This window comes from Saccopteryx bilineata, chromosome 3, assembly GCF_036850765.1.
Source record: "Saccopteryx bilineata isolate mSacBil1 chromosome 3, mSacBil1_pri_phased_curated, whole genome shotgun sequence".
Taxonomy (NCBI): Eukaryota; Metazoa; Chordata; class Mammalia; order Chiroptera; family Emballonuridae; genus Saccopteryx; species Saccopteryx bilineata.
In genome coordinates this window covers 33,930,371-33,954,418 of record NC_089492.1, presented here as the reverse complement: position 1 = coordinate 33,954,418, position 24,048 = coordinate 33,930,371, and the positions used below count along the sequence as shown (strand labels likewise).

At 50.8% G+C, this 24,048-nt stretch overlaps 2 protein-coding genes across 11 annotated transcripts in view; one reads left to right on the top strand and one right to left on the bottom strand.

The window, feature by feature from the left end:
* Positions 1-11,836, top strand: part of GRHL2 (grainyhead like transcription factor 2) — a 167,207-nt gene extending 155,371 nt beyond the window's left edge. For all 3 annotated transcript variants that reach the window (XM_066265933.1, XM_066265932.1, XM_066265934.1), the window contains exons 15-16: positions 4,574-4,638; positions 10,460-11,836. In XM_066265933.1, coding sequence (XP_066122030.1) covers positions 4,574-4,638; positions 10,460-10,574 — 180 coding nt within the window. In that variant the 3' untranslated portion in view covers positions 10,575-11,836. The remainder of the gene's footprint in view (positions 1-4,573; positions 4,639-10,459) is intronic.
* A 5,732-nt stretch (positions 11,837-17,568) lies between these two features.
* The window catches only part of NCALD (neurocalcin delta), a 456,249-nt gene continuing 449,769 nt past the window's right edge, over positions 17,569-24,048 (bottom strand). For all 8 annotated transcript variants that reach the window (XM_066265925.1, XM_066265926.1, XM_066265927.1 and 5 more), the window contains 2 exons: positions 23,098-23,203; positions 17,569-20,198 (listed from right to left, as the gene is read on the bottom strand). In XM_066265925.1, coding sequence (XP_066122022.1) covers positions 20,101-20,198; positions 23,098-23,203 — 204 coding nt within the window. In that variant the 3' untranslated portion in view covers positions 17,569-20,100. The remainder of the gene's footprint in view (positions 20,199-23,097; positions 23,204-24,048) is intronic.

The window sequence follows — 24,048 nt, the reverse complement described above, 5'->3', positions numbered from 1 at the left end:
ATTTCCTTTTGTCTTCATTTCAGGTCAGTTAATAAGATGGAGTCGTTTCGTTATCTAAAAATGGAGTTGTTTTGTACTCTGCAGACATTATATTCTCTTTAAGATAATATTACTGAGTTAGCCTTAATTAGAGAAGTCTCCTGTAAGACCAAGGTCAGAAGTCCCACCGTAAGCATACATTGTAGCAGCATGTAAAAGAAAAAAGATGGGAAACTTGATTGACTTGGGCTCCAATCATGACTCTGTACCTTCCTTGCAAAATGAGGGACGTGCTTACCTTGAAGAATAAAAGATTTTATTTATAATACACTTAACTTCTCATTGTCTTAGAACTCTTGACCACAACAAAGAAGAGTGGAATTATTGTTTATGCCAAACTCGGTCATTTTTCTATAGGACAGGCTACATAGTTCTTATTTACCAGGCTGCCATTTCACAAGCCAGAAAGTCATTTTCCATCAGAGCTAGACATTGGATAGAAAAAGAAAATAGTTCTGTCAGCCAGATGTTACTGAACACTCCCAAATTTGGTGTCATTTGGATTAACTAGAATGTTTTTCTTTTAACCAGCATGTTTGGTTTTATCAGTCAAGCCATCCATGTAATTGTAATGATTCACTTTGACTTCTTTATTCTTATAATTAAGTTCTAAATTTGATTATGCTTAAGGATTTGGTGATGATGATGGTGGCAGTGGAAGTGACATGAGTTTTTAAGTTTATTTTCTTTTTTAGGGGGTACATTTCTAAGTGTGTTTATCTAGTAATTCTACAAATGTGTTTTTGGTTTGCACTTTGAATTTATTTATTTATTTATTTATTTGAGAGAGAGAGAGAGAGACAGACAGACAGACAGACAAGAAGAAAGAGAGATGAGAAGCATCAACTCATAGTTGAAATATTTTAGTTGTTCATTGATTGCTTCTCATACGTGCCTTGACCCGGGGTAGGGCTCCAACTGAGCCAGTGACCTTGGGCCCAAGCCAGCAACCTTGGGCTTCAAGCCAGCGACTTTTGGGCTCAAGCCAGCAACCATGAGGTCATGTTTATGGTCCCACACTCAAGCTAGTGACCCCATGCTCAAGTTGGTGAGCCCACACTCAAGCTGGCGACCTTGGGGTTTTGAACTTGGGTCCTCAGCATCCCCAGTCAATGTTCTAGTCACTGTACCACCTTCTGGTTAGGCTGAAATTATTATTTCTTTTTCTTTCTTTCTTTCTTTCTTTCTTTCTTTCTTTCTTTCTTTCTTTCTTTCTCTTTCTTTTCCTCTCTCTCTCTCTCTCTCTCTCTCTCTTTCTTTCTGTCTGTCTTCCTGTGAGAGGAGGGGAAATAGAGACAAACTCCCACATGCACCCCAACTGGGATCTACCTGACAAACCCATCTGGGGCCATGCTTGAGTACCAAGCTATTTTTAGTGACTGAGACTGATACGCTCCAGAAGAGCTGTCCTTAGCTCCCAGGGCTGAGCTCAAACCAATTGAGCCACTGGCTGTGGGAGGGGAAGAGAAAGAGAAGGAAGAGAGGGAAAGAGGGCAAAGTAGATAGTTGCTTCTTTTCTGTGCCCTGATGGGGAATCAAACCTGGGACATCCATGTACCAGACCAATGCTCTATCCACTGAGCAACCAGCCAGGGCCAAAATTGTCTAATTGATCTTTTCAAACATTATTGGTTTGCTGTATAGACCACCAATTTTTTTAGTTCATTTGCTGAACTTTACCATTTTTTTAGTTACATTTTTAGATCAGAACTTTACATGTGTGCTGTACAGCAGTCTTCACGGGTATTTTTTTACGATCTCCATAAGCGCTCTTTTATGTTCTGCTGTGATGGGTGCCTCCAACATGAGTCTATTCACAGGCCTGCCTTGGATGTGCTGTTTTATAGACTGGGCTCCTTTCAGCTCAGGTGTGGCTATGGGCCATCCAATAGTGGTGGAGCAGCAGTGAGGGCAGGCAGGCTGCTTGTTTCTCAATTTTCTTTTGCTTTCTCAGCCCTTGGCCCACCTGTTCTGCTCCTTCTGGGCATATTATGGGGTGAGGAGTTCTTCCTGTGCTGTGAGAGGGATAAACGGGTACTGTTGGCTCTGTGCTAGACCTTGTGCCCACCAGGCCACCGTACCTCAGAGTCTTTGCATTTGTTGTTCCTTCTTTCAGGAGTGCTCTTCCCTACATCTACAAGCTCACTCTCTCCCTTCTGTCAGGCCTCTGCCTGTACGTCCATTTTTCAGATGGGCCTTCCCACATGACCTACACGGATAGAATTTTTGTTATTCCCTTATCCTGCTCTGTTTTACTTAGCAGCATCTGTCAACACCTGTCATAGTTAGCATTTGATAAGTGTTTGTTTCTCATTGCTCCCCCCAAATGTAAGTTCATGAACAGAGGGACTTTGCTCTCTTGATTTCTGTGTATTCTCAGGTCCTTGAGCATAAATGCACTGAACTGAGCATCTCGGTGCCACCATGCTGAGTGTTGTGGGTGGCACGATTTCACATGTACTGTTCATTCAATTCTCGCAATATCCCTGTGATTTTGGCATGGTAAATATAACCATTTACAGCTGTGGAGACTGAGGCCAAGAGAGGAGCTGCACAGAGTGGTGGAGCTCTTCCCAGGATCCAAAGTTATCCTTCCTTGGCCCTGAAGCTTTTCAGCCTTTCTTTTCTCTTCCTTCCTTCCTTCCTTCCTTCCTTCCTTCCTTCCTTCCTTCCTTCCTTCCTTCCTTCCTTCCTTCCCTCCCTCCCTCCCTCCCTCCCTCCCTCCCTCCCTCCCTTTCTCCCTCCTTCCTTCCTTCCTTCCTTCCTTCCTTCCTTCCTTCCTTCCTTCCTTCCTTCCTTCCTTCCTTCTTTCCTTCCTTTCGGTTTTATTTTTATTCATTTGGGGGGGGGGGTAGAGAGAGAGAGAGAGAGAAGGGGGAAGGAGCAGGAAGCATCAACTCCCATATGTGCCTTGACCTGGCACGGTTCCAACGGCAACCTCAGCATTTCAGGTCGAGGCTTGATCCACTGCGCCACCACGGGTCAGGCCCTCTTCAGCCTCCTCTCCAAGCCCCTGCTAGACTACCTGGTAGTCCCAGTCCAAACATCACTGCCCTTGCTGGGTAAGCCCCACCATCCACTGGGCTCAGACAAGGCAGGTGGATTGAGTTTGGGAGGGAAACGACAGGAAAGGCATTTAAGGTAGATCTCTCCAGAATCCATCTCTAAACTAGTATTACTTTACATTTATAAAAATGAATCATAATCATTTTGAAAATAAAATTAGTAAGAAATTGCACAAAGTAAAAAGTAAAAGAATCTCTTTATTTCTGTGCATTTTTCCAGGGTAGCCACTCGAATTGGTGGGTCCTTGAAATATTTTCTATATATTTACATATATATATTTTTTAAATACAAATTAGATCACACTATATATTGAATGTTTTACAACTTGTTTTCCCTTTGGTATGTCATTTTTTTCATATAGTCATCTCACATTTCTTTTAACAACCTAACAACTGCATGTTTATCAACTGAAAATATCAAGACGTGCCTCGCAGATGTTTGTGCACACAGTTTCTGTATTATGAACAGTGATTCTTTGAAGAGCTTTGCGTACTTGTGAGTGAGTGTATTTCTGTAGCCCAGACAACTCGTTGCGGAATATGTGGGTCAAAGGATATATGCATTTTTAATATCAACAACTTATGCCAAATTTCCCTCCAGGAAGGTGGAACGTGAGGGCTGCTGTTTCTCATACTCTGATACTGTATTATCAGTTTTTTAGTTTCTGTTAGTCTGATAAATTAAAAGTAGTATCTTGTTACTTTAATTTGAACTTGTAAATTATGTGTGAGGTGGTGCATTTTTTCATATGCCTATTGTCCTATTGTCTTTTTATGCAAATTACTTCATATTGTTTTTCTCCGTTCCCTCTTGAATTGTTAGGTGTTTTTGTTTCTGTTTTTGTTTTGATTTGCAGACGTTCTGTCTAACTTAAGGCAGTTAATTCCATGTCTGTGCTGCAAAAATGTTTCCTAGTGTGTTATTTGACCTCAGCTTTGTACAGTGGTTTTTGCTATACTGGTACTTTGAATTCTATGTTGTTTTTATCAACCTTTGATCTTTTTTCTTCAGGTTTCCTAACTTGCTCGGAAAGACCTTCCTTACTTGAAGATGCTATCTATACAAAACTTGATGCATGGATTTCTTCTTGTATGGTTTCATCTTTCACATGTAAATCTTTGACCTGATTTATTTTGATGTAGGAGAGGAGAAGGGATCCAGCTTAACTTGTTGACATGTTTCTATATGGCTACCTACGAATCCACAACATGATAAGGGGCCATCTTTTTCTGACCTGAAATAACACCTTCATCATAGATTAAGTTCCCATGTGAATCTATTGCTGAATGACTTAAAGTTTGTCCAAAGGGAGAGCCTTGCAAATGAGGCATTTGGAGAGACTGACGCATGAGCGAAGGTCACTGGCTCCCAGGACGGTCTCCCAGGGAATGAAGTTGGAACTTTCTCGCCTGCGTCTGCTTGGACTCCCCTTCTGTGCTCATCTGCCTTTCTGTTGTTGGTGTTACAGATATCTGAGAAATATGGGCTGCCTGTGGAGAAGATAGCAAAGCTCTACAAGAAAAGCAAAAAAGGGTAAGAAAGAGATTGAACTTAAATGAACTTTGCAATCAGATAAATCAACCAAGTGCCTTAAGGAAAAAAGATGGTGCCTCTCTTTGGTTAGTTCTGTTGTCCACCTCTGGTAAAATTGTGTGGCCTCCTTTCAAGTGAGCACCTTGCAAGTGCAGCGCATTTCCGGGACCTGCCATGAGAGAGGGAGGGAGGGTGGTCGCGCACTGTCGCAATGTCAGCTGAGCCGCCCTATCCCACTGACAGCATCAGTGGGTAGAAGAGAGGGGTCTAGCAGTGGGGAGAGAGGCGAAGTCACCATTCTGTAGGGCGTGGTTTATAGGGAATTCGTGCTGCTCTTGGGGTTGGCTTCAGGGCTGCCCAGTTGGAGCAAAAAGGATGAATTCTTCCAAGGTAATAGTTAACCAAATGATCTAAATGATCATTGGGCCTGCTTGTTCTCAGTGTTATGAGCAACAGCTCTCACTGATTGGGGGTTCGGAAGGTTCTGGGTGCCCTGCTGTGTGCTCTCCGTGCATTGCTCTGTTATTCCTCACCACTCTATGAGGTAGATTCTTATCCCCAATTTACTGATGAGGAAAGTGCGCCGGATGGAGATTAAACATCTTCCCCAAGGCCTCACATTCTGCAGGTGGAATACAAATTCTAGCCCGTCTGTGGCCCCACCCCTTAGCTCCTCAGCCTGCTCTCCACCACCTCCAGCCCCACCCTCAGCTCCTCAGCCTGCTCTCCACCACCTCCAGCCCCACCCTCAGCTCCTCAGCCTGCTCTCCACCACCTCCAGCCCCACCCTTAGCTCCTCAGCCCGCTCTCCACCACCTCCAGCCCCACCCTCAGCTCCTCAGCCCGCTCTCCACCACCTCCAGCCCCACCCTCAGCTCCTCAGCCTGCTCTCCACCACCTCCAGCCCCACCCTCAGCTCCTCAGCCCGCTCTCCACCACCTCCAGCCCCACCCTCAGCTCCTCAGCCTGCTCTCCACCACCTCCAGCCCCACCCTCAGCTCCTCAGCCCGCTCTCCACCACCTCCAGCCCCACCCTCAGCTCCTCAGCCCGCTCTCCACCACCTCCAGCCCCACCCTCAGCTCCTCAGCCCGCTCTCCACCACCTCCAGCCCCACCCTCAGCTCCTCAGCTCCTCAGCCTGCTCTCCACCACCTCCAGCCCCACCCTCAGCTCCTCAGCTCCTCAGCCTGCTCTCCACCACCTCCAGCCCCACCCTCAGCTCCTCAGCCTGCTCTCCACCACCTCCAGCCCCACCCTCAGCTCCTCAGCCCGCTCTCCACCACCTCCAGCCCCACCCTCAGCTCCTCAGCTCATCAGCCTGCTCTCCACCACCTCCAGCCCCACCCTCAGCTCCTCAGCCTGCTCTCCACCACCTCCAGCCCCACCCTCAGCTCCTCAGCTCCTCAGCCTGCTCTCCACCACCTCCAGCCCCACCCTCAGCTCCTCAGCCCGCTCTCCACCACCTCCAGCCCCACCCTCAGCTCCTCAGCCCGCTCTCCACCACCTCCAGCCCCACCCTCAGCTCCTCAGCTCCTCAGCCTGCTCTCCACCACCTCCAGCCCCACCCTCAGCTCCTCAGCTCCTCAGCCTGCTCTCCACCACCTCCAGCCCCACCCTCAGCTCCTCAGCCTGCTCTCCACCACCTCCAGCCCCACCCTCAGCTCCTCAGCCCGCTCTCCACCACCTCCAGCCCCACCCTCAGCTCCTCAGCCCGCTCTCCACCACCTCCAGCCCCACCCTCAGCTCCTCAGCCCGCTCTCCACCACCTCCAGCCCCACCCTCAGCTCCTCAGCCTGCTCTCCACCACCTCCAGCCCCACCCTCAGCTCCTCAGCCTGCTCTCCACCACCTCCAGCCCCACCCTCAGCTCCTCAGCCTGCTCTCCACCACCTCCAGCCCCACCCTCAGCTCCTCAGCTCCTCAGCCTGCTCTCCACCACCTCCAGCCCCACCCTCAGCTCCTCAGCCCGCTCTCCACCACCTCCAGCCCCACCCTCAGCTCCTCAGCCTGCTCTCCACCACCTCCAGCCCCACCCTCAGCTCCTCAGCCTGCTCTCCACCACCTCCAGCTCCACCCTCAGCTCCTCAGCCCGCTCTCCACCACCTCCAGCCCCACCCTCAGCTCCTCAGCCCGCTCTCCACCACCTCCAGCCCCACCCTCAGCTCCTCAGCCCGCTCTCCACCACCTCCAGCCCCACCCTCAGCTCCTCAGCCCGCTCTCCACCACCTCCAGCCCCACCCTCAGCTCCTCAGCCTGCTCTCCACCACCTCCAGCCCCACCCTCAGCTCCTCAGCCTGCTCTCCACCACCTCCAGCCCCACCCTCAGCTCCTCAGCCTGCTCTCCACCACCTCCAGCCCCACCCTCAGCTCCTCAGCCCGCTCTCCACCACCTCCAGCCCCACCCTCAGCTCCTCAGCCCGCTCTCCACCACCTCCAGCCCCACCCTCAGCTCCTCAGCTCCTCAGCCTGCTCTCCACCACCTCCAGCCCCACCCTCAGCTCCTCAGCTCCTCAGCCTGCTCTCCACCACCTCCAGCCCCACCCTCAGCTCCTCAGCCCGCTCTCCACCACCTCCAGCCCCACCCTCAGCTCCTCAGCCCGCTCTCCACCACCTCCAGCCCCACCCTCAGCTCCTCAGCTCATCAGCCTGCTCTCCACCACCTCCAGCCCCACCCTCAGCTCCTCAGCCTGCTCTCCACCACCTCCAGCCCCACCCTCAGCTCCTCAGCTCCTCAGCCTGCTCTCCACCACCTCCAGCCCCACCCTCAGCTCCTCAGCCCGCTCTCCACCACCTCCAGCCCCACCCTCAGCTCCTCAGCCCGCTCTCCACCACCTCCAGCCCCACCCTCAGCTCCTCAGCTCCTCAGCCTGCTCTCCACCACCTCCAGCCCCACCCTCAGCTCCTCAGCTCCTCAGCCTGCTCTCCACCACCTCCAGCCCCACCCTCAGCTCCTCAGCCCGCTCTCCACCACCTCCAGCCCCACCCTCAGCTCCTCAGCCCGCTCTCCACCACCTCCAGCCCCACCCTCAGCTCCTCAGCCCGCTCTCCACCACCTCCAGCCCCACCCTCCGCTCCTCAGCCCGCTCTCCACCACCTCCAGCCCCACCCTCAGCTCCTCAGCCTGCTCTCCACCACCTCCAGCCCCACCCTCAGCTCCTCAGCCTGCTCTCCACCACCTCCAGCCCCACCCTCAGCTCCTCAGCCCGCTCTCCACCACCTCCAGCCCCACCCTCAGCTCCTCAGCTCCTCAGCCTGCTCTCCACCACCTCCAGCCCCACCCTCAGCTCCTCAGCCCGCTCTCCACCACCTCCAGCCCCACCCTCAGCTCCTCAGCCCGCTCTCCACCACCTCCAGCCCCACCCTCAGCTCCTCAGCCTGCTCTCCACCACCTCCAGCTCCACCCTCAGCTCCTCAGCCCGCTCTCCACCACCTCCAGCCCCACCCTCAGCTCCTCAGCCCGCTCTCCACCACCTCCAGCCCCACCCTCAGCTCCTCAGCCCGCTCTCCACCACCTCCAGCCCCACCCTCAGCTCCTCAGCCCGCTCTCCACCACCTCCAGCCCCACCCTCAGCTCCTCAGCCCGCTCTCCACCACCTCCAGCCCCACCCTCAGCTCCTCAGCCCGCTCTCCACCACCTCCAGCCCCACCCTCAGCTCCTCAGCCCGCTCTCCACCACCTCCAGCCCCACCCTCAGCTCCTCAGCCTGCTCTCCACCACCTCCAGCCCCACCCTCAGCTCCTCAGCCCGCTCTCCACCACCTCCAGCCCCACCTCCAGCGGCTCCTCTGAGGCTGTCGGAGTAGAGGCTGCAGGAGCTGAGCCTGGTGCCAGGGGCTCTCCATTAGGTCAGCTTCTAGGGGTGTTTTCCTATAAAAAGCAGAAAATGGGTCTTTAAATTTTTTCCCTGAGCCTCTTTCATAAAGAAAATAGATATTCTGGGTAGCTCAGGCTTTCTCAGTGATGGGGTATCTTGGTTGATAAGGAGTTAAGCAAGAAACCCTCGAGTCCCTGTTGGAAAGCTCACTAAAATGCAGTTTGCAGTTCTTTCCAAGGTCAGTGCCATAGTAGGGGTTTGTTCCCTGGTTGTGAGATGAACAGTGTCCTGAGGTCTGGCTGCTGAGCAGAAAACCCCGGTGCCGGTGTCCATGCCGGTGATGATAACATTGCACTTTCTTTTTTTGACTTTTTTTTTTCAGACAGAGGGACAGATAGGGACAGACAGACAGGAAGGGAGAGAGATGAGAAGTATCAACTCCTTGCTGTGGCACCCCAGCTGCCCATTGATTGCTTTCTCATATGTGCCTTGACCAGGGGCCACAGCAGACCGAGTGACCCATTGCTCGAGCCAGCGACCCCAGGCCCAAGCCGGCAAGCCTTGCTCAAACCTGATGAGCCTGCACTCAAGCTGGTGACCTCGGGGTATTGAACCTGGGTCTTCCGCATCCCAGTCTGATGCTGTATTTACTGCGCCACTGCCTGGTCAGGCAACATTGCACTTTAATTGAACACTGCCTCAGGTCCTGGGCTCATGCTTTAATCCTAACAACAAGCCTTTAAAGCAGGGTTATTATTCTTATTTTTGCAGAAGAATAAACTGAAGCTCTGAAAGTCTAAACAACTTGCCTGATGACACATAGCTGTAAAATGATAGTTTTTTATTCTCAAAGTAAGATCTGTTTAACTTGGATGGATGGAATTGGCTCATGGACTGCTAAATCCTGAACAGATCCTGACAGCTGTTGACTTTCCTAAAAGTAAATCCATGGGTGATAGTTACTCAAGGAGTAGGTTACATGTAATAAAGAATGAGAGTTTCAGAGTGAGACAAAGCTACTTTCAAAACCCAACTCACCCATGAACTAGCTGAATGAACTTGGGGAATGGTTTCACCACATGAGCTCAGTTTTCTCGTTTGTGAAATGGCACTGATCACACCTACCTGCAAGTTTGCAGTGGGGGTGAAGTTCAAGGTCTCTAAAACATTGGAACAGATGATGTGTTCAATGGAGGGTAGCTACAGTTCTGGTTTATTTTACTATTCTTCCTAAGTATGGAATACTTTTTATTTCTTTTTCTTTTTTTCGTGACAGAGACAGACAGAGACAGGAAGGGAGAGAGAGAGGAGCATCAACTCATAGTTGCATCACCTTAGTGATTGCTTCTCATAAGTGCCTAGACCAGGAGGTTCAAAGCGAACCAGTGGTCTTGCTCAAGCCAGCGACCTTGGGGTCATGTCAGTGATCCCATGCTCAAGCCAGCGACCCTGTGCTCCAGCCCAATGAGCCCACACGTAAGCCGGTGACCTCGGGTTTCCAACCTGGATCCTCAGTGTTCCAGGTTGATGCTCTAGCCACTGCATCACCACTGGTCAGGCCGAAATACATTTTTAAAATGCATTTTCAAGAGACGATATGGTTTAATAAAAATAGTTAGGGTACCTAACTGTTTAGGTCCTGGCTCTGTCAATATGTCAACAACCAAGTCTATGAGTTCAGGCTCTGTTAACTCCTCTGGGCCTCAGTTTACCCACCTACATAGCAAGATGGTTGGGTTGGATAATCTCTGAAGTCCTGTTTAATAAGGAATCATGAATCATGAGGTTAGTTCTGAGAAATGTAGGCTCTTCTTTCCTCAAACTGGTTTTTGGGGAAAGACAATATAATGAGAGTCTTCTTTCACCGCCTTGTGTCCTTGCTCCTTGACCCGCCCGGGCCTCCCTTGCAAAGGAATCACAGAAGGAACCCCCGGCCTGGGATCTGCCCTTGCCCTGAGCACATTGTTCATGGTGTCTCTGTTTCTCACCCCCCACCCCTTTCCTGGCAGCATCTTAGTGAACATGGACGACAATATCATTGAGCACTACTCAAACGAGGACACCTTCATCCTCAACATGGAGAGCATGGTGGAAGGCTTCAAGATCACACTCATGGAAATCTGAGCCCCGGTCTCAGCTCGCCCTTGGCAGGAGCCCTTGCGCGCTCCTCCCCAGGAGAGGAGGAGGCCCGGCCCCAGAACCCGCAGGCCCACCTCCCCATCTCACGACTGCTGTTACAGGACTGCTGGGCGGGGGCCAGGCACACAGCCCCACCGCTTGTCGGGCTGCTGTGGAGCTGAGGCCCAGCCCCGCGGCCAGGGGCCTTGCATCTGTCAGACCTTTATTTATTGTCCACCCTTTTCTGGAGCCCAGGGCCAGGCCTGCCAGGACTCTGCAGGTCACTCTGGCTCCAGAGGATGCCATCCAGAGCCCACAAAGGGCACCGCCAATCCATTCATCTCGAAGGGCCTGAGAAGGTCTTGTCCCGTTGGTCTTACGACTCTGCTTCTTCCAAGTGGCTGGACAGAACGAACCACTTCTGGGAGTAGGAGCCAGAGGTGGAGAGAAAGGTGGACATCCCCTTACTGGCCAACCCTTCAGGCTGATCTGGGAAGGGCCATCTTGCTAGATACCTCCAGGGATCCCCAGCAAGTGGCCAGCAGGCCTTTGTACAGGAAGAATTCAGCTATCGTGTAATTAGTAAGTGACACGGAAGGCATGCCTGACTCTCATGTACATAGTGTTTATAATATTGCAATAATATATTTTACCTGTGGTATGTGGGCATGTTTACTGCCGCTGGCCTGGGGAGGCGCATACCTGGAGACTCTGCTTTCTATAAGGGGTTTCTGCCTCTGCTGTTCAGGAGACGTGCTGGGCTAGGGAAGTAGCCTTCGGGTGTGAGTGACTATGGTGGGTGCCACGAACGATGCTCCAATGGACACAGCCAGGAACTCGATCCTGTCCACAGAGGGAGCCCTGTCCTCTCTCCATGCGCATGGCCTGCCCAGGAGCCACCACCTTTATTTTATTGGGATGTGCCTGTCTCCCTCTGGACTGTCTTGTGGGGAAGGTCAGACTGTCCGAGGCCCCAGCTCCTCTAGCTTTGCTATTGACGCTGCCTGAGCTTTCTGGAGAGACTGCCGGGGGCTTGCCACCAGGGCCCTGTTGCTGGGGCCCATTGCAGAACTCCTTGGCCACAGGAAGATTCTGGCCACTGAGCAGTGACTCGCAATTTACAAGCACATCCTTCATCTCAGGCGGCCCCTTAAAAGCCTGACTGCAGTTCTGAGAGCGATGCCAACAGCTCAGGTCTGAGTGGGCAGGCCGGCATGACCTCTTGGGCCTCGGTGCCGGAGAGGAAGGGACCAGCTGCCTCTGCTCCTGGCTGCTGGATTGGGAGGGGTGGAGGGAGAGGAGGAGGGGGGAGGGAGGGAGGCAGGGAATGGGCCCCCAGAGCCCCGGCTCTTCTGAAACCAGCCTCCAGAGGAGAAGTCCATCTCCCGCTACAGGCCCTGAGAGAGGAAGAGGAGAAAACACACTGCCCTGAACAGTCACAGACTCATGAACCGTCTGGGCTGCTGTTCTCTTTGAGGGGACAGGTAGGTGGTCCAGGGGGTCTGCATTCACCTGGTGGGTGGAAGCACTAACTTTTTGGTAGCAGACACATCCCCACCCTCGGTCCTGGATCTGGGACAGGTTTTAGGTAGGGGCCCAGATTTGTTTGTAAAGCACTTTGATGTCTTACCTGGGGGCCCTCTCCAAGGGCCCCCTGCTGTCCCACACCGTCTTCCCTGGGCTCACGGCAGGTTGGAAGAGCTGCTTCTAGCCCAGCTGTCTCTCTTTGAGGCCACAGGATTTGAATGGAATGGAGGGCAGGTGCCATGCCTAGGAAGGCCTCTGGGTGGTGGTAGGGGGCACCTTTCCGTGTGTCTTCTGGACAGCTTGCCCCTCCCTGTGGTGCCAAAGGTTTGCATCCTATTCAGCTCTGCTCCTATCTGCCCCCTTCTCCTCCTCCACTCTGCGACGGCCAAGCCCTGGACTAGCAGCTGGGGGGACCTCCTGGGTACTGATGGGGCTCTGTTCTAAGATGGATACATTCAGTGTTGGAAATACCTGACGTACTATGCACTTCCCAGGCTCCGTGCCTTAGGCGTGGTTTCAAACATGATCGGCAGGCAGATTAATTGGACTGAGGCATAGGACTTCAGGTTAGGAAAAAGATGAAAAAAATTGGCAATCTGACATAGGTTACCTACCCTTCTCTCTAGACTCTGTAAAAAATGTCTGCTGGTCCTGCCCCAGGCAGAGGATAAAGCAGAAACGCTGTTGCATTTGTCCCAGGTCCCTGAGCAGTCATTGTGGTGACCACTGCCAGAACAAAGAACATGAGGTCAGTGCCACCAAAGTGCCATCAGAGTGCCACCTCCCATCTGATCTGTTCCCCATGTTTACTGTGTCCGCTCTGTATTCTTGCAGTGCCCATGGCTTAGCTATGATGTGTTCTTCACAATGGAAGTTAGCAGAGTTCTGATGAGGAAAATTTCCTGAGAAAAAACACTCCAGAGAGATAGGAAAATTTACCTCCTCTTCTTTTTTTTGTCCCTTAACTTAATCACACTCAAATAAATAAGCTTTCTTTAAAAAAATCCATGTAAAATGAGGGACATATGAAACAAGTGTTTTCGTGTTTTGTTTTGTTTAAATATATACCCAAATTGCTTAGACTTTACGGGTGTCCGGAAATTGGGACCAACAGAAAAATACAATAAAATGTCACCTTGGAACTGGATCCTAAAAGACAAAGGCATGTCCCATGCACGACATAAACTTAGGAAGCATGAAATGAATCAAACATTTATTTTCCTTCTTATTTAAAATCATGAAATGCAACAAAAACAGAGGGTTTGTGCCAAATTCTATGAACAGCCCTTTCTTAAAGACAAGCGAGGGAGATTGGTAGATGGACAACTTGCTCTTGTGTTAAAAAACAAAAAAGGCAAATGTAACTTAATAGTTTTGTAAATGATGGGAAAGGGGGAATCTATAAACTATAAATACAGTTATTTTATTTTTTGTACATTTTTAAGAAGAAAAAAATAAATATTCATAAAGTAAGAGTAAATAACAGTGTCTGGTACTTTTCGTGAGGTGAGCATTGGGGTACTTTGCCTGCCTGGAAAGAAACTTCTGTGTGAGCTGGGAGGATTCTAGCTCCCTTTGGACTCCTGTGGGTCCTGGCCGTCAGCAAAGCAGGCACTTCCTCTGGTCTCCTTGGGTCCCGCCCTGAGGTTAAGTGAGCAGAGGGCTGAAGAAAGCCAGAGGCCTTCAGTGTGAGCCCGCCAGGGTGGTTACTGCTGCCTAGTTCTCAGCGCAGCGTGTAGGTTCTGTGTCCACCTGACCTGCCTTACTCCCTGCTCACTCACCCCGCAGGAATCAGCACAGAGCTTTCCGGATCCTTAGTTCATCTGCACCAACCTCTGTAGAGAGCCCCAAACCACGTGGCCGAAACTTCAAATTCATCACGACAGTCTCTTGCCTGGAAACCCACAGGCTTGCTAGTACCTGCCAGCTGAAATGTGAATGCCTCAGTTCACTATCCTGGTGTTTACTGGTGTTTCCTCTGTGAACACCCACGCTGAGCCACCCATGCTCCTTCAGCTGTCATTCATGACGATCTGCGAGCCTCTCTGTGCCAAGCTAGTGGCAATTCTGCGTTCCTCCACATCTCACCTTCTCTAGCCATGTCCACAGCTTTCAAATCTGTGCTAAAAAGTTGCCTTTAGAAAGCCTTCTCTGACTTCCAGCCCATGGCATCCTCAGCAGTCTCTGTGTCTGGACCCGTGAGCAGGGAAGAGGTGGTTCAGCAAAGTGTGTACTGAGGTTTCTAGAGAGCTCATGGGACTAGAAATGGGCCCCAAGGCCTTTTTGCCATGGTCCATGTTTCACGGTCTAAGAAGGGGGTCTGAATCCATTTCGCACTGGCCAACGTCCCTCCTGCTGTGGATGCAGCTGGTCTCTGCATCTCCCGAGGCGGTCCCTCCCTGGCCCATGGCAGTCCTTGTCCTGCTGGTCGGTGATGTGCTCCCCATGTATGCTACCACCTTTCCCATCCCCCTCTGCTGGGACTGTGGTTGGATAGGCAAAGATGACCACTTATCAAGGCCACCAGTCCTACCTCTTACCTTCCACTCTACCAATTCAGTTCAGTTACTATGGACCAGGTGCTGTGCCCTCTGCTGGGGACAGAGGGGCAGAAGTACAAAGTGCTTACAGCCTGGCATCAACACACATGAATCGGGGTTTACCATGAGGGAGTTAGGGCGCAGTCACCCCCTCAGACAAAGGTACGAAACCCCTCTTACCCTAGCCTGCCACAGTATGATGAGAGATCACCAAATGTGAGCCTCACTCTGGGAAGGCTGCCAACTCCACTCTTTGAGCCCAATGTTTCTGAGGGTCAGTAGCAGTGGGGAAGGGGATGGTCACTTGTCATTGGTCCAGGTCCTCCAAGAAGCAGAAGCCAAGATGGGATTACAGATTCAGGTGACTTACTAGGGGGATTTATATGAAGGATAGAGAGGAAATGAGCAGGGAAAGACAGGAAGCTGGGGCCGGAGCCTCAGACCACCTCCGCCAGGCCAGTGGGGGGCCCTGAGCAGAGGTCACAGGTGGGATGAGTTCCCTCTGGAAGAATGGCCAAGTTCCAATAACTCCACATGTGCCGTCATTGACTGGGAGTAGTCTGGGAAGAACGCAGCCTCAGAGTGAACACAGGTGGCTCTGAAAGTTGCAGCTGGAACCTGTCAATCAGCTGTGCTTCCAGAAGCAGGTTTTTGTAACAGAAGATTTGAATGGGCATCCCTGTAGTCATCACAGCCAACTCCTGAAAAAGTCTCTAAGAGATGCACTGGGGCTCTACTTCACACGTGAACATTCCCTGAGTGGATTCTCTGATCTGCCCCCTTGGTGTGATACACCCTTTTCCTGTGGGGTCCTCCAGCCTCGCACTGCCCTGAGCTCTGCTAAATGGGTGCATGGGTGTTTTGGAAACACAGTGAGGGGCCTCTGATCATCCAGAAGCAGCAAAAGAGAGGAAGGGGATATTGAAAAGTCACTAAAGGCAAATGTCACCCACTTGTTCCTTGGGTAGCAAACAGCCCTTTCATGCAGCACTCAAGAAAGACCTTGATTTCTGCTCTGCCATTGGACATGAGTGTAAGCTACTTAATCATTCTGAAGCTGTACAGAACTTACCAGGTCAGCTGTCAGCTTGGTCTCCTTTTCCTTTGCTAATAATTCCCATCCCCTCTCCCACCCCCTACACACACACACACACACACACACACACACACACACAACTCCAAGACTGCAGTGCTTGGTACTGTGTTGGGACAGCATTGAACACTCAATGTGAGCCCAGTAAAGTAATTCATTGGCAGTATTGGAAAGGGGCATTGTAAGAGCATCTCTCTGTCTATATGCATGTGACATACTAATGGCACAGCTATGAGTATTTCATGGGGTTGGCAAGCTGTGCTGTCCAGAATTTTGAAGTAGCTTCACCATCCTTTCTAGAGAAATGCCATCCATTTCCTGGAATAGTATGGAGAAAAGAAGTCATGAAATAAACCTCCTTGAGGCCTTGGCTTCTCTCTGACCTGTTCTAGGAGTTAACTCCACACCCTGGAATGTTCTCAGTGTGACCGTTGTTTGCAACCCCAGGATGTTGGGGATCAGGCCTGGCACAGTAATACCCAGTGCAGCAAGTGCCCGGGACCTACCTGAGTCCTGACACATGGCCAACATTCAAGTATAGAGAAACTGGTCTGAAATGAATGCGCCATTGATTATACCCTTGGCCTGGACATCTTTTCACTCTGTGACAATCTTTGTATTTTAGGTGCATTTGACTGATGCTCTGCTGCTTTGGGAAATACAGGGCTCAGTATTCTTCTCTTGTTTTTTCAGCCACCTTAAAAAACAATTTCAGGAGAATTTCAGGAGAGTGCTGAGCCTCTCCTGACAGAGACAGGAGTGGCAGCGGGAAGCATCTCGATTTCTTCCAAAGAGCGTTCTTGTGCTCTCCTCCATCTTGACTAAGAGAATACTCTGTCTCCTCCTTAACCGATATGTACTCTCCATGCCTGAACGAGGCTGTACAGGGATCCAGTTGGGTTGGGCCTTGAAAATAGGAGCTTCAGGCTTGGAAATCTGTGGGAAATTGCCAGGTACGCCTCCAATAGGTGTGGGACTATAGATTCTTAATTAGGTTGGCTCCTAACCACCTTCTCAGCATCACTGCCATGAATCATGTGCTGTTATTCATGCTCAGTACTGGCGGGTATCAAGGCCATTGCTGGTCCATAAAGAGAAACTGTATAAAATGGGAAAAGACTCCACTCCAGGCCAACTCAACTCCTACATGAGGTCTAACTGGACCATGAGGCATCTACTATTGCTGCCACTCAGGGCCAATGACAGCAACAAAAAACACAGTTCATCTGACTGGCTTTGAGGGTGTGGGCTCTGCATTGTGTCATCTTTTCTACTGACTCTTCTCCAAATTAAGAGGGAAAAGAAGAATATTAATTTCCCCTGAAGTGGAGGTTGCCTTGGCTCCTCCTTCCAGCGCACCCGAGGTTAGAGCTAGAGTTTGCAGCTCCAGCTGTAGGAAGGAGAGGGGTAAGAAGGAAATGGAGACCATGAGGTAGGGAAGCAAGGAAACCCAGGATGCTTTCGGATGGGGCTCGAGGCTCAGCAGCCTCTCCTGGCCCCTCTTTCACAAACCTTGGCTCCTTGTGTCTTTCGAGGGCGGAGACCACGCCCAGGAGGGGCCTGAATTGGCACTTGGACCATCACACAGACAGCCTTGGCTGGAGCAGCAGTTCAGGCATGGAAACTTCATGTCCCAGATAATCATAACACACTCCACATGCTTGACCGCCACGACACAAAGTCAACCAATACAGGGTCCGCTCCATATGACAGGATTTGTGAGTATGTATATTATTAAATCCACTTGTGGCAAGTGCCACCTAAGTGGCACATAAACAAGTGGGACAGCACCCTCGGCTCCCCTTCCCCACCCTAAACAGTCAACCAGTCTGCACCATCCTTCAATTTATAAGCCACTTTATTCCAGTCCCTTGAACATTACAGTCTGGCTTGATTTCAAACAGAGCAGAGGTCACGTTCAGAGATCCTTCAATGCCACAATGACAATGAACAGCCCAGCACGGAGTGACATAAAACTTTAGGCATCCAGCCTTCTGGGTGCTTCAGAGTCCCTTGGCCAAAAATGAGTGCACTGGATTAGACATACAAAGGCCTTCCCGGGAAGGAGAAGAAGAAAAACAACCCTCGAGAAAATACAGACAGGGTCAATGGCAGGCCAGGGTGCGAGCTATTTCCGTTATGCGCCGGGGGCTTCAGCGTTCATTAGCCATGCGTTTGGCTCCTGTTTTCTTTCCTAAACAGCGGGAGACCCTCTTCCCTGCTCTTTACTCCAGCTCTAGGTTCTAGGAAATGAAGTGAGTCTGGCTCAACAAGATATCATGACCAAGGGCGGAGCCCAGGTGGGTTTTCCCAAACATGAACTCACCCTACCATCTAAGGAAAACTAAAAGGAGAAATGAGGTCTTCAATCAAGATGGGGGCGGGGAGTGAGGTGTGCCTCCTGAATATTATCGATAGAGGTGCTGGGTCCCCTTGCCCGCTCTGTCCTCCATGTCTTAGGTTAACTCCTTATTTTTCAAAACTAGATCTTACCACTGGGCCATGGGGAAATTTGGCAAGTCTCAGTATAAAACCATTATGAGAAATGGATGCTCAGAGGGGGATTAAAATTATTTTATCAAATTTAGGTCTCAAAATTTCATTCTGTAAAATTGGTTCATTTTGGTCAACCACGCAAATTTGGATTTTTGCTACCCGTTAAAATGGATTCAAGTCAAACACAAGAATCTGGAGGTGAGACTGGGCTCAGCATCATCTTCCAGATGGTTATGATGTCTGTCTTTCTGTCTGCAGGAAGTAGCATGGCAGCAGACAGACCCCCTGGGGACCTCTCTGCCTTTTGGGGGGGCAGGTTCTCTCCATCGACACCCTGGGTGTTCGGGTTTCCCCATACCTACCGCTCACTGAAATATGACTCCCCTATGACCAGCAACACTTATTCTTAGTTTTCAGTTCCAGTTAGTATGTATGAGGTCACCAGATCAAACAGCAACCCAAATTTTTGCAGTCACTTCTGGAAATAGAAATTTGCATTCAAAAAACACAGTGATGAAAAACACCTTTGGAGTCCCCCCGCCACCACCACCACCACCACCACCACTGGGCCTTGGAGTCACAGACATACTTGCCCACACCTTCTTCATGATGTCAGATGACTGTCCACCTCTGACTCTCCGTAGGGCCAGCCGGGGCATGGAAAGTCATCTTTCTAGATGTGGCTCCCTAACCATTCATATGGATTAAACTATTGGAAAATCCTAAGAATTTATACTCTTTATTTCCCCCAGTCTACAGAATACTGATCTGCTCAGAAAAGCACCACAGCCCCAATGTAACACTACAATGAGCCCCTGGGCTGGTGGGCGGACCACTGCCTCACATCCCTCAGAGTATTAACCTTCCGGTGCTCCAACTGACTTGTCTCACTTAGACCTGCCCTGCTTCTAAAATCCAAGCACTGCTTCTCTGAAAAAACCCCCAAAACACCTCAAAATGAAGTTTGGGGCCCTAGCCATGATTACTTTGTACTTTTCTGGAATATATAAAATATACCTGTTGAATGGTGCATTTGTGCAAAGACAGATATGACTTTAAAACAAGACATAGACATTCATTATAGTTGGCTTACTTCACAATAAGCTACCAGAAACAGTTTTCTGTAATAAGATTGGATTAGTGCTCACTAAACATGCATTTCATTTAAACAAGGCAAAACACTTAATTTGGTCTGCAATACCCAATATTTTATATATACAACATTTTTTTTTAATCACAAGAGGCAACAAGATGGGTCTGGTCTTGGGATATAAGTTACCATTTGTGATTAATTTCCAAGGACACTCATCTCAGCTCAACTAGTGTAAACCTGTGAAAAAATAGCTGAGCCATCTTTTTCTCTCCACTATTAATTTATCTTGAAATGTTCACAGCTTAGAAACTACAGCCTGCTGGGGAGGGGTGGGATCGGCCTGCCGGGGGCGTTCCCCAGGGCCCTTCAATAGCCCGGCCCCAGAAGGTCCTTCATTCTCAAGTTGGGAATCCCTCATCTGGTGCAGTCAGCCCCCTCGGGCATGTGTGACAACAGACCCGGGTCTTCGGTTTTAGAACACAGACATTAGAATCAAGAGAAAATAATAATAATAATAATAACGATTAAAAGTCGTCAGAACAACGAACACCACAAAGTCTGTGCACGACGGCACTGCCCATGCTCTCACAAGCGCACTGGGGCTCGGGTATCCCCACGAAGCGTTCACGACAAAAGAAGCTGAAGGCGTCACTGAGGAAGGTGCATCTGACCGCAGGGGGAACAGCATCACCGTCAATATTGTTTGGCAAAAAAAAAAAAAAAAAAAAAAATTAAAAAGGAAAATCAAAAGGGGACACAAGCAACTCTACATGGGCTGCAGGCTCAGAACTGCCCGGCGCTGCTGGGGTCGCACTGCAGGAGGCGCACTATGGACGGGTCGCTCTTCGCCCCTCGGATGAACTCTTCCAGGGAAAGTTTCCCTACAAACAAGAGGAAAGAGCACGGGTGAATGGCGCAGGTGGCAGCTGGTAAACTTATACCCTCCGCCCTGCATCTTGGAGACAGTGATGGGCCCCCTTGTCCCTGCGGTCCCACACCTGCTGCGAGACCCACACTCAGTCTGGTCTTCCAGATGGGAGACGCACGCACGAGGCACGCTCTTATTCACTACTGCAAAGCCAGCACCTTGCAGGGCAGGCTTCTTCCTGAGAGCTCACCGTGTGCCTGCCCTGGCCGGATACTGGGTGGCCCTGCCGTGACCCCTGTCCTCCTGGTTTTTTCCAGCTTCAGGCTCCCGGAGGGGCTCACTCAGTATTTGTGGAAGGAATGGCCCGCAAGCCTTTATGAGACCAAGTGGACTCTCTGGGTTCCGAGGCTGTTCCCACAATGTCGCTAGGAGCCCTGGGCTCTAGATGCAAGAGTCACCCCTCTGCAAATGGGCAGGCAGGCTGCACTGACCTCTGAGGGAGGGCCCCTTTTGGACTGCACGTGAGGACAGCTGCACCGCCATCCGAGGTGAGGAAAATGAAGGGGCACACGCACAAGGAAGAGGACTGTCCCTGTTCCCTTCCATCAATCAGGGCACTTTGCTCCACCCTGACAGGCTGGAGGAGGAAGACTCAGCCGCCTGGGATCAAACTCCTACCCTGTGTCCCTGGTAGAAGGTCCCTCTGTCAGCTTGTTGAAGGGAAGCAAAGCTTCTCCCCCATTCCTGGTGCTTCCAGAGGGGCCCCTCCTGCTCAGCTTTGCTCTGTTCTCTCTGCCCTCCCAGCACTGGTGTCAGGCCGCCTGCCCGCCGCTGCTCTGGGCCTGGGCCCCGCCCCCCCCTCCCCCGCTGCTCTGGGCCTGCCCCCCCCCCTCTGGGCCTGGGCCCCGCTCCCCCGGAGCTGCCCCGCCCCCGGAACTGCCCCACCCCACAGAGCTGCATCAGTCGCTGAAGCACAGTCCTCTGGCCTCTATTATTGCACTTTATTTCTCAACTAATTCCAATTCTAAGCAGGAGGGGTGCCATCTATTGCAGCCCTCACCTTCCACCCCAACAGAATATGTCTTCCCCATAGCCACCGCCCCCTCCCCCAGATCCTGGTTCTTGGTTAACCAAATTCACCTTACCTACATGGAGGAAAAAGATGAGACTTTATCTATTTCCCCTCTGAGCCTTGTGTCCTGGCCATGTTTTGTGAGCTATGCCAGGCTCCAGCAGTGGCAGAAACGGTGACAACTTCCTCAGGGTAGAAGGTTGGCGCGAGGGAGAAGAGATGGGAGTGGTCCGTTGACCACTTTAGGATCCCAAAGGGCAGCTCTGGGGCCACAAGTAGGAAATGATAGAACCAAGCCTGCATTCAAGGTACACGTCCAGCTCTCTGGTCATCTACCTGTTGCTTCAGAGGCGTCAACCAGCTAATCTGCCTGCAGGCCCAGACTTTTCTCATTAAGTCCGTGGCCAGGTGTTAGGTGCAAAGAGCTTCTACCAAGAAGAATCTAATGTCAGGCGACTACAGATGAGGTCTCTGTTCCCGGCAGGAGTCAGATTCGGCCTTGGGGTCCAGAAGCAAAGCTCTGAGCTGTAGTACCAAGTCTTCTGGTGCTCTGTGATCCCACAGTGAGCCCCCCCCCCCCCCAGTGGGGACCTTAACTTCCCATCTGCAGGCAACACACAGTGAGGATTTTATCCTGTCTGGGTCTCCTCCCCTCCTTGAGCCCTATTCTAAAGAGGTGGCTGGGCCCAGGTCAGGATACGCATCTACCTGTCCCTCTCGGAGCATGGGCAAAATGTTCAGTTTAACATTTTGAAATTCTTGATAGCAAGTTCACTATCAAAATTATCCCGTGGTTTTTTAGTTTCTGCTAAACAATGAAGCTATTTGCTGTGAATCCAGTGCCTTAGGGAAATGAGATGTCCTAGGATGCAAAGGCAGCTTCGTGGAGGAAACGAAGCAGATTGTCTGCACCCCGCAAAACCCAGGTTCCCAGAGGATGTGGGTCAGAGAGAGGCTCGCTTTACTGCACAGCCTTCTCTCAGTCTGTCCATTGGCTCAGCACAGACAAGAGTTGCAGAGGACGCCCTGCAGAACAGGTGAGCAGAACAGCAAGGGCTACAGTGGACTTGGGCTCACTAAGACCCGGGCTCTGGGCTCAGCACTGTAAACCCAGGTACCACCTCTAGATAGGGTTCAGATTTGGCAAAGAAAATACAAGATGCCCAGTTACTTTGAATTTCAAATAATGACAAGCAGGGTTTTTTAAAAAATATATAAATATGTTTCAAATATTGCTTAGGGCATACTTGTGGAAAAAATCAATCATTGTTTATCCAAAATTCAAAGTTGGTGGGGCCTCCTGTATTTTACACTGTGACCCAACATCTAAAATCTATTCTGGAGTTTGAAATCCAATCTTCCTTTTCACTTTGGTTTGCTTTGCATCTGCTTGTTGGGTTTCAATTGAGAGGGGCTCCCTCAGGGTGGAACCTGCTGGCCACCTCTCCCCTTCCACCCTCACCCACTCAACAACCGTGGGACACCACTTTGCTTCAGGAAACCCAACACAGAGCATGTGCTGGAGAGCTTACTAACCACCTGGCCAGCTGAATTGAATGCTATGGGGGTCTGGGTGGCATGATGCCAAGCCCCTCCACACTTTCTGATTAGCTGACCTGTGGGATCCAGCCTGCTGTGACCTGGGCCTGTCTCCACCCTGGTCCTCATTGTCCTACACCACCAAGGAGCAGGCAGGATGAGCCACTTTTACAAAGAAAGGGCCATGAGCCAGGTCCTTGTGGCCATTATCTTGTCCTCAAGTGGCATTTCCCTGTCTGGATGCCCCAGCCCCTCCAGCAGCCCCCGCTCTGAACAAAGCAAAGCAGCCTCAGCTTCCTACCATCTCTGTTGGTGTCCATCTGGCGGAAGATCTTTTCTGTCCTTTTCTCTGGGGTTGACTCATCTTCAGGCATTTTCATTACGGAGGAAACCATCTTATAGATTGCCTGGGAATAGAACAACACAGTGGGAAGATACAAACGTAGTCTGGACTGGCACACCATAGCCCCATCATTGAGCCTCCCAACACACGAGTGAAGAGAAGGGATTGTCCCCCCTCCACACAGGGAGCAGGCCTGTCCCTGCTGGTGTGCTATGAAAAATGGATGCACAGTCGCTGATGGAGAAGGCAGGCCTGCAGAGCTCACTCCAGCGCTGGGAACCTTCAGGAGTGCCAACTGGCAGGAAGACCCGCCGGACTCCTGTGTGTCCAATTTTAATGTGCATATGAATTTCCCTGGGAATCTGGTAAAAATGCAGAATCGTGTTGGTTGAGGGGGGGTGGAGCCTGAGATTCTGCATTTCTCACCAGCTCCTGGGTGATATCGAGGCCGCTGTTCTGAGGACCCCACTGCCAGGAGAAGGCTGCTGATGACATTACTCATGCCAGAGGGTCAGGTTGGTGTCTGTTGTGGTCTTTAGTTAGGTCCCTCAAAATGACAAACACCTGACAGTCTGCAAGTGTGAGCCCTGTCTTGTCCCAGGCAGACATCACCAGCTGTCCCATGCTCTTCCTCTTTATGTGGCAATCGTCTCACATTCCTTCTCAATAAGCTCCCAAATAGACCCCCAAAATGAAAACAATCTGCTATGCAAGCTTTGGATTAAATAATTACACAGTCTTAGGCTTGAGATAAACCGGGAACCTCTAAAATCTGATGAGCAAGAGAGAGTCTTACTGAAAGTTTTGTAAACAGTACTGAAACTATGTCTCCATGTTTTGTGACTTCCCCCCACCCAGGGTACTCGGTAGGGGCCTCCATTGTCAGATGCAGTTTTTATATGAGAAGAA